Source organism: Mastigoproctus giganteus, chromosome 10 (assembly GCF_048544385.1).
Source record: "Mastigoproctus giganteus isolate SK-2022 chromosome 10, ASM4854438v1, whole genome shotgun sequence".
Classification (NCBI taxonomy): domain Eukaryota; kingdom Metazoa; phylum Arthropoda; class Arachnida; order Uropygi; family Thelyphonidae; genus Mastigoproctus; species Mastigoproctus giganteus.
In genome coordinates, this window is record NC_143584.1 from 190,559,275 (window position 1) to 190,575,509 (window position 16,235).

General features: G+C 39.7%; 1 protein-coding gene across 1 annotated transcript in view; it reads left to right on the forward strand.

Annotated features, from left to right (window-relative positions):
- LOC150079667 (C-Jun-amino-terminal kinase-interacting protein 4-like) overlaps positions 1-16,235 on the forward strand; it is a 540,406-nt gene that overhangs the window by 442,458 nt on the left and 81,713 nt on the right. The window contains exons 25-26 of the mRNA XM_090383158.1: positions 6,294-6,442; positions 13,962-14,133. Of these exons, the coding sequence (XP_090239284.1) occupies positions 6,294-6,442; positions 13,962-14,133 (321 nt within the window). The remainder of the gene's footprint in view (positions 1-6,293; positions 6,443-13,961; positions 14,134-16,235) is intronic.

The following is a 16,235-nucleotide window of genomic DNA, read 5'->3' on the forward strand; positions in this document are numbered from 1 at the left end:
GCTCTACATCCTTCTTGAAATGAGGCCTCCAGACCTGTATACGGTACTCTAGGTGTGGCCTGACCATTGCCTTATACAAGGGAATAATCACCTCCTTATCCCTGCTGGAAAAATTCCTGTATATCATTGACAATACTCCATGAGCTACTCTTGCAGCCCGTCTGCACTGCTCAGAGAACTTCATATCTGCCTGCACAACCACCCCCAAGTCCCTTTCATTCTCTACCACTGTCAGTGTAGTACCACAGAGTTGATTCGTTGCTCTGGGGTTGCTGTTTCCCATGTGCAGTACTTTACATTTGTCAATGTTAAACTTCATTTGCCACCTCGAAGCCCATCTGCTCAACCTTTCCAGATCCTGTTGCAGCAGCATAGTGTCATTAGTGTCCTTGACAACCCTGCCAACCTTTGTATCTTCTGCAAACTTGGACATTAAGCTTGATATACCATCATCAATATCATTTATAAATACAGAAAACAATAATGGACCCAACACTGAGCCCTGAGGGACTCCACTAATAACATTAGTCCACGATGAGCAGTGTCCATTGATTACCACTCTCTATCATCTCCCCCTCAACCACCCCTTTATCCATAGCAGCAATTTGCCTCCAATGTCACACTGCTCCAATTTGTGTAGCAGTCTTCCATGTGCAACAGTATCAAAAGCCTTTCTAAGATCCAAGTATATAATATCTAATATCAAAGCTATTCCCTGCATCCAGTTCTTTTGTGACTGCATCATAGTATCCAATCAAATTGGTCAGGCAAGACTTCCCCGTAACAAAACCATGCTGTGTCCGAGCTATAACTGAAATCTTGTATAAATGATCCTGCAGTGCTTCTTTAACCAGTGCCTCCATTAATTTTCCTGGAACAGAAGTTAAGCTCACAGGTCTATAATTATTTGTTTCAGCCTTTGATCCTCCTTTGTGAATTGGGGTCACATTTGCACATCTCCAGACCATGGGTACCTCCCCTGAGTCCAAAGAAGCTCTCATTATTATGGCTAAGGGTTTGCTTACTTCCTTTGCTGCCTCCTTTAATATAACTGGATAGATCCCATCCACCCCGGGTGCCTTTCTTTTGTTTATCTTCAACAATTTCTCCTCCACTTTACTCCCAGTTATTTCAAGATTCTGTAGCTTACTGCTAGAGTTGAATACACCTCTGGCTTTCCCCTCGCTGAATAACTCCTCATGTGTGAATGTCGATGCAAAATATTCATTTAGTTTGTTAGCTACCTGAGCAGGATCTTCAACAGTTGACCCATCAATATCAAGTGGACCAATCTGATTCATCCCCTTCCTTCTAGAGTTTACATAAGTAAAGAACTCTTTGCTGTTTTTCTTTGCATCCCTTTGCAAGGATTTCTCGTAATCTGCCTTCGCCTGCCTAACCTCCTTTGTAACTTTGTTGCATATCAACTTGTATCTATCATAGGCTTCTGTGTCATGTGTTAATTTGTAAGTATCCCATGCATTTTTCTTCTCTGCCGTATGCCTCATTAGTTCATCTGACATCCATTTTGGCCTAAACTTTGAACAATATTTCTTAGTTGGTATGTAAAGCCTAGTAGCTTCCAAGATAAGTTCTTTGAATGCTTCCCATTTTGAATTTGCCGTTGGTAACATCATCAGTTGGTCCCACTGTATAGAATTTAAATACTGTGTCAGTCCATCGTAGTCGCCTTTACGGAATGGTAGTTACCTCTTTGAGTAAATCCCACTTCAGCACACTGTGATCACTGCCACCTAGTGGTTCAATTATCCGCAGACTCTTAATGCATGAAGAATCACTGCTGATAATCAAATCAAGAGTATTACTCCCTCTAGTTGCCTCCCGAACATGCTGATGTAGAAAACAATCATCCAATAAATCCACAAAAGCCCTGCTAATGTGTGAGTGACCAGCCCCCAAATTCCAGTCAATATCTGGGAAATTAAAATCTCCCATTATAAGACTCTCTGATTTACTGGCCCACTCTATTTCCCTGTACAGTTTCTTATTATACACATCAGAGGCATATAGCACACTCCTACTCTCAATTTTGATCTCCCAATGCTTATGTCACACCAAACTGACTCAACACTGCACTGTCCAGCGATGTCGACTGGCTTCACTTCCTTGGTTTTTATGTGTTTCTTAACTAATAGCATAACCCCTCCCCCCTTCCTATCCTGTCTATCCTTTCTGTAGACGTTGTACTCCCCAAATTCCAGTTCTGCATCCCTTATATCTGTGTGACACCACGTCTCTGATATCCCAACAATATCTGCCTTTGATGTTTTGAGCATTGGTGTACACGCAAGTATACCTGCACCTGTTTCTATTCTTAGCTACCCTAACACAACCCATGTGTTTACTTGTACCGCAATGGCTCCCAGCAGTCTCTGAAATATCAAGCATCTTGTTTTTCAGGCTTCTGCTCATTCTAATAGAAGCAGTGCAAGAATCTCTTTCACGTCTGCCAGTGGCTACTGTCAATCTATTGGTCTTTGTTTCCCCCCAAGCTAGCAGTTTTCCGACCCACCTAACACTGCCTCGATAGCATCAGCAAATATTCTTGCACCCTTTCAATTTAAGTGTATCCCATCCCTGTAGAAGCAATCTCTCCTGTTAACAAGTACAGTCCAGGCTGAAAAAAATTCTACCCCTTGAGCCTTGCACAATCTTTCCAGGGCCAAATTGATCGACAAGGCTCTCATCATATACTCCCTCCTATCGTGTCTAGGCAGAATTGCAGACACTTTCAAATTCAACCCTAATTCTCGGCTTTTGTTCAACAGTGACCTGTACTTGTTAAGTAATTCTGCCGGTGTTAGGGCAAGAAGCAAGGTTTCTACTCTTAGCCCGTTCAAACTCTAGTTTGGACTGATTAATAACTGCTTTACAATTGTTGCGAGCTTTGGTGTAGCCAGAAAATGAAACTGGAGAATTAGAAACAAGCCAATTACAATATGCAACATTCTTCTCTTGAACGGCCTTAGCACATTTATTGCAAAACCAAGGTTTAGTTAAAGGACGAGATTTTAAAGTGGAGTGTGGGATAAACGATTCCATTCCTGCAAGAATAATTTCACTGACACGATCTGAGCAAACGTTGACATCAGAAGTTTTGAAACAGTAATCTGACCAAGGAAAAGAAGAAAAGAACTCTCGCAGGTCATCCCATTTTGCATTCTTGTAATGCCAAACAACACAAGGTTGGGAATAGCCATGAGATAAAGGTTCCATTGGAGAAGAGACAATCACCAAGGTGTGATCTGAAGTGCCTAAAGGGCCTCTCACTTCGACCGTGTAATTAGAAGGGTTGTTTGTGAGAAAAAGATCAAGCATATTGGCTGTATGGTTAGGATTATCCGGTATTCTTGTAGGTAAATGAACAATCTGTCCAAGGTCATTAGTAATTGCAAAAGCCTCAGCATCTCGACCAACTGGGTCGGTGTGACTAGAAAACGGAAGACAGCTGGAGCTGTGAACATTAAAATCACCAAGGAAAATTACCTCACTCTTAGGAAAGTTGTACTGGAGAAAGTCAAGTTGCAAAGAGAGGTAGTCAAAGAGCTCCAAGTGATTAGTGGAATTGGGAGAACGGTAGAGACAACAGATGAATTTTACGCAATGAGGTAGAGAGAGTTTAAGCCAGGGAAGATCAAAGAGAGGAGATTCCAAATTGCCAAACAGGAATATCAGAACGGACATGTGCAGAAGTACCACCTTTGAGGCAAAAGGAATCATACAGCGAATAATTTGGGCATCTGAGATGAGCAGTAGTTGAATCAACCGATAACTGAGATTCTGTCAGAAAAAGTACATGGGGTTTGGCAGACTGCAAGTGGAAATGGACATCGTTGAGATTAGAATTGAGACCCACGTATATTTGTGAAATGAATTGGGAAGTGCTTGGGAGGTTTAGATCTTTTCGCAGATAAGCTTGCTCTATTAGTTTGACAATTTGTGGTGTATTCAATAGTAAGAAAAAGTGGGTGGGACATGCTGTATGAAGTAATGAAATTTTTGGATATGGCGTACATGTGGTAAGAATATACCCAGATCCTTGACATAACGTGTCCTCGACAATGCCCCCCAGACACTACTCGGACTCCCTCCAGTCACTATCTGGCAGAGTAGAGGTAGCAAGATTATAAACTAGCTGATCTGGAAGCCTCCTAGAGAGTTACCAATTGGTTCGGTCCGGTGTACTAACTAGCGGCCAGCCTGCGAACACCGTTTTAGAGCTGTACCCTCGAAATGTAAGGAATATTGGATCTCACTACGATGTTCATCATAACCTCAAAAGTCATCAATCATACTGCATGATGGAAGAGATAGGGAATGGTTGACCGGAACTTAACTCTAGAGGCTAAACATGGGTTCCACTACTTCAAGCCTCCAATAAGCAAAGTGGTGGTATTACACCGGCTGATGAGAGTCATCTACCACCTAGTACTGCCTGGTAACATAGAGGGGCAGCATAAGGGTGGCAGCAATAGAGGTAAGCAACGCTTTAGCTGTGATAATGAGTGTGTATCTTGGAGCAGTCTCTGGCTGGAGATTGGTGAATGTTTTCCAGTTCACAAAGGATGAGGTAAGTAATTATAGACCTGTCAGCAGCTTGACTTCTGTTCCAGGGAAAATAATGAAGTTAGTAGTTAAAGGAGTAATGCTGAACCATCTAGAGAGGAATGCAGTTAATATTAGATTTGTAGTGGGAAATGATGCAAGAAAGCAAGCTTATACAGCAACAGCCAGAGGGGGGGAAAAAAACTTCCCACATCACACTGTCTATCTCTTCTAATAATTTTACTAGTTGTTTCTTGAATTTATTCAAACTACCCACTTCCACAACAAAAAATGGTAGTTGTTTGTTCCAACAATCAACTTCCTGTTGGCTGAAGGCAAACCTCCGCATATCTGTCCTGCAAACATCCTTCCTCAATTTGAATTTATGCCCTTCACTTGCATATTCTGAAAAACAGGAAGAATGTCATCGGCATTGAGCTAGTTCAATCCATTCAAAGCCTTAAACACTTCAATCAGATCATTTTGCAGGTGCCTAATCTCCAGATGCTGCTGCTGCAGAACTGAAGCCTTTCTTGGTAAGACCTCCCTTTTGTTCTGTTCACTAATCTCATTGCCCTTCTCTGCCTCCATTCCAGCAGATCTACAGAATGAAGCTAATTCATTAATATTAAGTTATTAATGTAAATAAAGTAGTTGGTGCTGTGTTAGTTTTATTTTAATATACATATTGAAAATAGTTTTTCTTGTTGTTTCTCTTTATTGAGATGAACATCCAAGCTTTATTACAACAGTTAGTCTGTAATTTTTAAATTATAAAAGCCATTTTGTTAGTTAATCATTTTCTTAGTATCACTATTACCAGTTGTGGATTTAAGGGTTGGTGAAGTCAGAAAATGCTTGACGGGCCCTTTGAGACAGGAGATCCCACTGAATTAGAAGTGGCAGTCCAGAGTTTATTGAAATAAAAGCAAGTATAATTTGAATATTGTATCATACCTTTTTAGAATGACTGCAGGTCTACATTAACAGAAGATCATTCGAATGATTGTGCAGTGTTATTTATTAAAAGAAGTTTAGATGAAATTAGATTTTGGCAATGGGCCCTTTGAGACAGGAGATCCCACTGAATTAGAAGTGGCAGTGCAGAGTTTATTGAAATAAAAGCAAGTACAATTTGAATATTATATAATATTTTTTTAGATTGACTGCAGGTCTACATTAACAGAAGATCATTAAAATGATTGTGCAGTGTTATTTATTAAAAGAAGTTTAGATAAAATTAGATTTTGGCAAACTTACTAAACAATTAGCATGAGAAAAAGTTCTAAGATGGATTCAAATAAATTGAAATTCTCCACTGAAGGACATTTTTTAAATTAAAATTAACACACACACACAGGGCATGCTAATTGGCAACAGAATGATCCAGAAACTTATTATTGCATTAAATAAATTTCCAGTTTTAATATTCAAGTGTTACACAAACCTCTTATGTCATAAATTCATTTTGGTTTTAAATAAGTATTTAATAATAAGCTGTTTAATATATTAAATTAATTAATATATTAAATAAGCCTTTTAATATATATGACTGTTTATATTTGCAACAAGTATAACTGATCTGAGCTGGTTTTTGAAAGATTTTTTTATAAAAAGATGAGATTTTTCTGAAATGTTTTTATATCCTTTTTCTTCACAAAACATTAAGATTAACCCCTTTGTGAAACTTCCTTGTTAACAATAAATCACTGAAATTCTGAATTCAGATGGCCAGTGGGATCTCTCCAAGTTTCATCTGCTTGATCTAGGCCGTCCCCATCACTCAATTCGCTGCATGACTATAGTTCACAATAAGCTGTGGTGTGGCTACAGGAACCGTATCCATGTCATAGATCCCAAAACACTCACCGTTGAGGTAAAGTATTTCAAATAATTAAGTATTCCTACAGTTATTTCAGTTATGGTGATGGGGTGACCAATTCTGACCACTCAGCAGGCTGCAGTGATAATTTTTTTATTGACAATTTCTTTCATTCACTTGTTTACTTTGCACATACTCTGCTTTTTAAACCTGTGGATAAATAATAAAATTTTATTTTATTTTATAGTAAATTTTATCATGTATGTATATAATATTACTTTAAAAATAATTTCATAGGCAGCCCCAAATACTAATTGGTCATCCCTTATTAATGACTTGAACTGGTAACTATAATTTTGTGTTGTAAATTAATATGACATACAATCTGAATTTAGAAAGTGGTGGTACTCACCAGTTTTTATTATGTAACAATTATAGTGGAAGCAGAAATCACATACTACTTATTTTCATTATGAAAATAAAGTTGAGCCATTCATCACTGAAAGTAGCAATTTCCAGTGTGTATAATGTAATTGAGCTATTTAGATTATACAAAATTAGGATACATTATTGGGAACTGTACAAGTAGAAGCAAAAGTAGTCTTCTACTTCCTCCAATTCAGTTGATAAAAATTAATGATTATCATTTTCTGAATACATCTCATATAATGTAGCTTGGGAATGTTTTCTGGTGTTTTATTTACTTTAAAGAGAATAATTAACAAGTATCGAAGAAGGAAAATGTGGGGGGGGGAACATGGTCAATGTTTCAAAGGTCATTTTGCCCTCTTCTGGGCTAAAGTCTAAAAGAAAGAAAGGGAAAAAAATATAAATGTCTAGAAATATAGCGTACAATTTATAAACTCAGAAGACTGATGGGAAAACCAAGAAAGTGGTCCCTGCTGTTAAATAATATGCAATAGCATATCTGGGATGCCTGATAACAAATTTACAAAGCACAACCTGACCAATCTACACGAGGTGTGCAACCAAAATGATCCCTGCAGCTCTCAAAACAAAGACCATTACCTCTTGTTTCTGATTATTGATTCAAGGTGATTGTTGGCTCCAATTGATGTAGGGATCACATGTAAACCCACTCTTAAGAAGACTGATGGGAAAACCAAGAAAGTGGTCCCTGCTGTTAAATAATATGCAATAGCATATCTGGGATGCCTGATAACAAATTTACAAAGCACAACCTGACCAATCTACACGAGGTGTGCAACCAAAATGATCCCTGCAGCTCTCAAAACAAAGACCATTACCTCTTGTTTCTGATTATTGATTCAAGGTGATTGTTGGCTCCAATTGATGTAGGGATCACATGTAAACCCACTCTTAAGAAGACTGATGGGAAAACCAAGAAAGTGGTCCCTGCTGTTAAATAATATGCAATAGCATATCTGGGATGCCTGATAACAAATTTACAAAGCACAACCTGACCAATCTACACGAGGTGTGCAACCAAAATGATCCCTGCAGCTCTCAAAACAAAGACCATTACCTCTTGTTTCTGATTATTGATTCAAGGTGATTGTTGGCTCCAATTGATGTAGGGATCACATGTAAACCCACTCTTAGGACTTTGACACTCAGAGCCACAGTTATTGTGAGCCCCAATCCTGCCTGATCTCCTAGGTGGGGGCCCTCTCTTTGCTGTTTGGTAGTTTCTTCAAGTATACTATGTTTCTTACTAAGAGGGACATTCCATCAGCTTCCTAGGCCTCCAGATGATATATTTCCAGTTGTAGTAGTTGGTCTCCTGTGGTTCAAAGAAGGTTTAATAGCCTTACTGTCTTAAGTTTGTAAATTATACCCTGCATGTCTAGATGTTTATTTTTCTCCTGTCTTTCTTTTATATTTTAGCCCAGAAGAAGGCAAAAGCCTTTGAAATGTTGACTAATCCAGTGGTTGTATTTGTTATTTGGTTTTTAGGAGCATTAGCAACTAAGGCCATATTGCTCCGGGGATATGCGGTGGTCATTCCCTGACCTTTCTGCATCCTCCGTATTTGGTGGTCATGGGCTCGAACCCCGATATAATCAAGAAGCGTGTGCTACGCACTGCTGCTCCTGCCCACCTGGCTATGGAGGCACCAATCCAATGGTCTCCAAAGTAGAGTGCACGAGATAATCTGCAATAAATCAATATTTATTAATTATGAGAACTTTAGTTTTTCAAAACGCAATTGAAAATAAAAATTATAAATAAATGTTTTTTTAATACTTCAGTATGCAGCTTTGTTTGATCATGCTGCTTTGTTTGAACATGGCATTAGTTTCGCCCATATCCGAAACGAAGCAGCCACGCGCTCACTTCGGGCTCGGAGAATATCTTCCATCCTTGTTTAACTTACTGAACAAATGTAGATCAAGCAAACAATGAAACAAATGATTTTATAAATGTAATTTTAGATACAGGGTGAGTCACGAAAAAGTAGCAAGCCGCTCCATGCTTGGAAGAACCACCAGCCAATCAACACGTGACTAGCCACCTGCACAAACAAATCTTCCCTTTATAGATTAGTAGCATGTATCAAGGTCAATCTCATTGGAAGACTTTTTTTTTTTTTACCGGACATAATCCATTTTGTGTCTCATTACGATTGTGTGTGTGTTTGTAAGGGTTTTCTGCGTCATGCCTTATTCAGTTCCAGAAAGAGTTGCAATTGTTGAGGCATATGTGTGTATGGGTTCATTTAAGGAAACAAGAAGAATGTTTGCGGGACAGTTCCCCACTGCCGGGATACCAGCAAAATGCTGTATGCAACAACTGATGAAGAAGTCGTATGAAACAGGAAGTGTCCTCAATGCGAAAAAGAACAGAGCCACATCTATTCATACAGCAACTGTAGTGGGCGATCGTGATATTTGTAAGAGGATGAAATTAAGCCCCAGGAAGAGTACCCGGAAATTATCCCAGCAAGTCAATGTAAGTCAGACAACATGTGTACGTGTACTGCACTCTCTAAATTTGAAGCTGTTTCGTGTAACGTGCGTGCAAGAATTAAAAAGAGACAGATAAAGTGAAACGTGTAAATTATTGCAGGTGGCTCCTCAACAGTGTCATTGACTGGACACTCGATCCAACTCAATAATTTATGTCAGATAAAGCCTGATTTCATTTATCCAGACACTTCAATTCTCAAAACACAAGGTACTGGGCAATTGAAAATCCACACCAACTCCTTGAAGAAATGCTTCATGATGAAAAAATCGGAGTATGGTGTGTGATATCAGCACGGTGGATTATAGGGCCCATCTTCTTTGAGACAACAGTTAACACAGACGTGTACCTTGCAATGACTTGAACCTTATGTTGGTTCACACCTGGGTGACCACCCAGGTGTGAACCAACATAAGCAGGGGCCGAGGTGTGGCACCCACACCACATGGAGGAATGCCGCCCCTCTGTGTTACCAAGTACTAGGCGGTAGATGACTCTCATCAACCGGTGCAATACCACCACTTTGCTTATTGAAAGCTTGAAGTGGTGAAATCCATGTTTATTCGCCAGAGTTAAGTTCCTGTCAACCCTTCCCCATCTCTTTCATCATACAGTATGATGGATGACTTTTGAGGTTATAATGAACATCGTGGTGAGATCCAAGCTTCCTTACATTTCAAGGGTACAGCTCTAAAACGGTGTTCACAGGCCGGCCGCTAGTTAGTACACCGGACTGAACCTATTGGTAACTCTCTAGGAGGCTTCTGGATCAGCTAGTGTATAATCTTACTACCTCTACTCTGCCAGATAGTGACTGGAGGGAGTCTGAGTAGTGTGTATATGGGGGGGCATTGTCGAGGCCACACCACATGGAGGAATGCCGCCCCTCTGTGTTACCAAGTACCCGGATCCTTGACATGTTATGTCAAGGATCCGGGTATATTTTTACCACGTGTATGCCGTATCCAAAAATTTCATTACTTGATACAGCATGTCCCCCCACTTTTTGACTTCATACAGCATGTCCCCACAACTTGACTTTCTCCAGTACAACTTTCCTAACAGTGAGATAATTTTCCTTGGTGATTTTAATGTTGACAACTCCAGCTGGCTTCCGTTTTCTAGTCACACCGATCCAGCTGGTCGAGATACTGAGGCTTAGCAATTACTAATGACCTTGCACAGATTGTCCATTTACCTACAGGAATACTGGACAATCCTAATCATACAGCCAACACGCTTGATCTTTTTCTAACAAACAACCCTTCTAAGTACATGTTCGAAGTGAGAGGTCCTTTAGGCACTTCAGATCACAACTTTGTGATTGTCTCTTCTCCAATGGAACCTTTATCTCATGGCTATTCCCAACCTTGTGTTGTTTGGCATTACAAGAATGCAAAACGGGATGACCTGCGATATTTTTTCTTTTCCTTGGTCGGATTACTGTTTCAAACGTTCTGATGTCAACGTCTGCTCAGATCGTGTCAGTGAAATTCTTCTTGCAGGAATTGAATCCTTTATCCCACACTCCACTTTAAAATCTCGTTCTTTACCTAAACCTTGGTTTTCCAATAAATGTGCTAAGGCTGTTCAAGAGAAAGAATGTTGCATATCGTGAAAGGCTTGTTTCTAATTCTCCAGTTTCATTTTCTGCCTACACCAAAGTTCGCAACAATTGTAAAGCAGTTATTAATCAGTCCAAACTAGAGTTTGAACAGGCTAAGAGTAGAAAACTTGCTTCTTGCCCTAATGGTAGCTGAGCATTCTGGTCCCTTGCCAAAGCTATTGGCCGCAACTTTTGCCCATCTCTGCTCCCACCTCTGTCCAAACCAGATGGTTCTGTTGTCACTTCAGCCAAAGATAAAGCTGACCTGCTAGCATCCCATTTTTCTTCCAACTCATGTATTAATGATCTTGGTAAAACACCTCCCACCATTCCCAACACGTTCCATTCAATGCCTCCTGTGGTCTTCTGTCAAAAGGATGTCAGAAGGATTTTGACCAATCTTGATGCTAAGAAAGCTCCAGGTCCCGATGGTATTTCTCCACTTGTTCTCAAAACCTGTGCTCCTGATCTTACTCTTGTTCTTTGCCGCCTTTTTTCACTTTCTTATTCCAAAGGTATTTTTCCTTCTGCTTGGAAATTTGCTCATATCCAGCCAGTTCCTAAAAAGGGTGACAAATCCCTCCCATCCAATTATCGTCCCATTGCAATTACTTCTACTCTTTCTAAAGTAATGGAGAAATCAATTAACCACCAACTCTTAAACTACCTAGAAACCTTCCGTCTGATCAACGATCGCCAGTATGGTTTCCATCAGTGTCGATCCACTGGTGATATCCTGGCTTATGTTGTTACCCATTTATGGATTAATTCAATGAAAAAGTTCAGTGAAATACAAGCAGTTGCTCTTGACATCTCAAAGGCTTTCGATCGTGTTTGGCATAAAGGTCTTCTAAACAAGCTTCCATCTTATGGTTTGCCAACTGTTTTTTGTAATTGGTTATCCAGTTTTCTCTCTCATCACTCACTGAGGGTGATGGTAGATGGCTCTCTGTCTTCTAACTTCTCCACTAATGCCAGTGTCCCCCAAGGTTCAGTTCTTTGCCCCACTCTTTTCCTCTTGTATATTAATGACCTTCTTCCATTGACTGGAAATCCTATCCATAGTTTTGCCGATGATAGCACATTGCATTCCACTTTCCATGTTGAGGAACCTTGCCTTGCTCAATCAGCTTCAACTTCTCGAAAATCTGCTACCAATTCCTTAAATGCCGATCTCCAGGTAATTCTCCAGTGGGGTAAAGATAACTTAGTTGATTTCAATCCTTCTAAAACTCAGTCTTGTCTTATATCTCGCAAAAAGGAGTCTTCTGCTCCTATTCTTATCTTTGGTGACATGCCGATTTCTAGGCAAAATGATATATCTCTTTTGGGGATTACCCTGACTTCTAATCTTTCTTGGCACAAGCACATTACAAATATTGCATCCTCTGCATCTAAAAACTTGGTTTTCTCTTTCGCTCTCGGCGTTACTTTTCTTCCAAACAGCTGTTCACTCTGTACAAATCGCAAATCCGCCCTACCATGGAATATTGTTCCCACATCTGGGGGGTGTGTGGCCCCAAAACCTCTCTCAGGCTTCTTGATTCTGTTCAGAAGAGGGCAGTTAGGTTAATTAATGATTCATCTCTACCAGAGTCTCTCCATTCACTTTCTCATAGACGTACTGTTTCTGCTGCATGCCTCTTCTACAGATATTTCCATGGGCACTGTTCTTCTGAATTGGCTTCTATAATTCCCGCTCTCTCTTTCAAAACAGTCCAAACACGTGCCGCCACCAGCAAACATCCATTTACTGTCCAACTTCAAACTCACAGAACCTACTTTTCATCTTCCTCATTTATTCATTCAACTGCCATTTTCTGGAACCCCCTTCCTTCATACGTATTTCCTGAAAATTACAGTCTACAGAAGTTCAAGTCCAATGTCAGCAAATATCTTCTTTCATCTTCTCAACCTCCAACCCAAGCACGGTACTAAGTACTATAGGTTCTAATGCCTCTTGTGTTTGGGGTTTACATAAAAAAAAATATATATATATATATTTGAAAGCTTTTATGCACAATTAACCCCTGAAGAGTGTGGTGTGGTACACATTTCTACAAGATGCGGCCACTTGCCATACGTCCCACAAATTGCTGGGCCGAATTCATGAAGCCTTTCCAGACGGAAGAACTGTCAGCAAAGATTTATGGCACCCACATTCCCCAAACCTGTCCATATGTGATTATTATCTTTGGGGCTACCTTAAGGGTAATGTTTATGAGACGAACCCATACACTCTTCAGGAATTAAGGAGAACTTTCATACTGCTGACACAGGCTCAAGCACTGTCTTGCAGCCCAAGGAGGTCATTTCCAACTTCATCTTTAACAGTAGGTAACGTACTATACATTTACCCACTTGTGCATGCATCGCATTGTAGTTTCATTGATGGGGCTACTTTTCGTTACTCTCTTTTTGTTTTGTTTTTTAGTTGTTGCCGCATCGGCTTCTGTGGCCATATTGCACCTCCCAAGGTTTTTGCATTTTCTACTCTGATCCAAGCCCGGGGTGGGATTCAAACCACGACCTTTGGGTTGCCAGGCTTTCATGACTGACCCTGTTTAATGCCTTCATGCAAATGATTTTTAAAAAATATATATATTCAACTTATATATTTAATTTTTTATTCCAGGGTGTGCACTAGTCCTTTTAAGTAAAATAAGGGTGCGCGACCAAAGAAGTTTGGAGACCACTGGACTAATCTACCCCTTAACTTAATAGCTTTGTTTATTTCTAACTCATTCAACTCCAACTTACCTTATCTAAAACCTTAAAACCTGTACAAATCTGATACATAGTGGTATATGCTCAGTTATTTGAATACCAGCATAAATGACTGTGTCATTCAACAACTTTTATCTAAAACTTTAAATAAGCTTCAAGCTTGAATAACTAAATTTCTTTATTTTTTTACATTTAAAATTTTCTGCATTTTTTTTTTTTTTATTGTATTTCATGTCTTGTATTTGCATTAATTATTACTCAAGTAAAATGCTTCCATTTGGTTAATTTCAGAAATCATTTGATGCACATCCTCGCAAAGAGAGTCAAGTGCGACAAATGGCTTGGGCAGGTGATGGTGTTTGGGTTACTATTCGTTTAGACAGTACTTTAAGGCTATACCATGCCCATACTCATGTGCATTTGCAGGATGTAGATATAGAGCCTTATGTAAGCAAAATGTTGGGTAGGTATTATTATTCTTTGGATAATGTGGTCACCGGTAGGGCAATAGTATAATGAAATAAAAATTAGCAACAAGCACTGATATATTTAGGAATTTTTATTTTTACAGACTAAACATGAAAATACAGTATCTTTCTATTACCTATGAATGAGAAGCAAATTTTAACAGATTTGCCTTAATTACTACAGTAGTTAAGTTTGAGTAGTCTGGAAAGTTTTTCAGCTACTTTCCAAAATTTGCATATAGAAAATGTTTTATTTCATTAACTGTTAATACAGGTTACTCACCCCTTAAATATCCTTAATAATACAAATACTAGATAGAGTAGTATATGTTAATTTTGTATACTAGAGTAGTGTATGTGAATAGAAAGCAAAGAATATAGTGTGCAATGTTGAGTCAGTTTGTGTGACATATGAAGAGTGTTCAATAAATTATCTACCCAAGGTACTTCCCAGGATTATATTTCAATGATTCATGATTTATCATGTTCTTACATATCTCAACTTGAATCATACTAATTTTTATCCCACTATGTTTTTAGGTTGTGCTGCTGTAACAGAAAGAAAGAAAACACTTGTATCATTTTATGGATTTGCTGAAATTGGAGCATTGTTCACTTGTCATGTTTCTCACCAAACAAGGAAATGGACCAAAGGCCATTCACAAAAGGATGGTGACTGTGTATGGCAACAGTGCACCTTGAGTACCGGGTGAAATTCTGGTCAAAATAATTCAAGTGGGGTAGAGAGTCCATTGAAGATGATCCACACCCAGGAAGGCCAAGCTGTGGAAACCCTTGTGCTGAATGACAGATATTTAAAGGTGTCCCAAATCTCTAGAGAATGTGACATGTTTGATGGAACAGTTATAACCACCCTCTGCAAACTTTTAGGGATGACTAAGGTCAGTGCAAGGTAGGCCCCCATATTTCTGATCCCTCTACAGAAGCAATTCAGAGTATGGTGGTTATAAGGCAAATTTAGAGCTTTATGGAAGGGATCTTGAAACTTTCATCTCCAGAATTGAATTGTTATGGGTAATGAAACATGGGATCATCATAGTGGCATAGTGTTTGGGTTGCCTCTGGTGGTTTCCCACAGCTGTGCCATATACTCTGTGTGGTAAAATAGTACTCTGTGACGGCCAGAAGTGTGAGTAGTGTGTTGGTTTATGAAGTATAGTTTTGGATTGTGTAGTAGTGTGTTGGTTTATGAAGTATAGTTTTGGATTGTGCTGTCATCTGGCTTATTGCTGTGGGGCCCCCTGATGGACTCCACGTTGCCCACCACTAACCTCTGGGAGGTCTCTGCCAGGGTTGCCTGAGCTTCCTGACAGAGACCACAAAAAAAAAAAAAAAAAAAAAAAAAGTAGGAAAGTGAGGATATAGTTGAGGGGAGATAGGATGAGCCTTGAGGATAACAGCGAAGGTATCCTCAGGTGAGATGTCTCTATCAGGCAAAGGGGGGGGACAAAAGTGACAGTGCAAGTGAGCACCGCATAGGTTGCCGTTTGGCAGGTAGAGTCAAGTCCAAGTGATGTTTAGATTTTTAGATCCAGTGGTCGTTCAATTGTTAAAAGGTTATGGCCTAGACAGGATTTTCCGCTTCTCAAACAGGTCCTGGGCGAAGTGGCTGAAGGCAATATAGTCTTCTTTGTTTTCCAGTACTTGGTGCTCAAGGTTTTTTGGAAGATAGTGCATTCTTGTGAGTAGAGTACATCTTTTAGATTTCGCATCCTTGTAGATTTCACAATCATGCATAAGATGGTCCCAGTTTTCAGGGAAGCCGCAATGGCACAGAGGGTTGTCAGTGATACCCAGCGCCTCCAATTTTCTTTTGATTGATCCATAGCCAGTAAGTAGGTTGTTGTTGTTGTTGTTGTTATTTGGTTTTTTGAGCATCAGCAACTAAGGCCATATTGCTTCTGGAATATGCGGTGGTCTTTCCCTGACCTTTCCACATCCTCTGTATTTGGTGGTGACGGGCTCGAACCCCAGTCTAATCGAGAAGCGTGTGCTACGCACTGCTGCTCCTTCCCACCTGACTACGGAGGCGCCCAGTAAGTAGGAATGAGACATACAGGCCAGGGGAGAACCATGA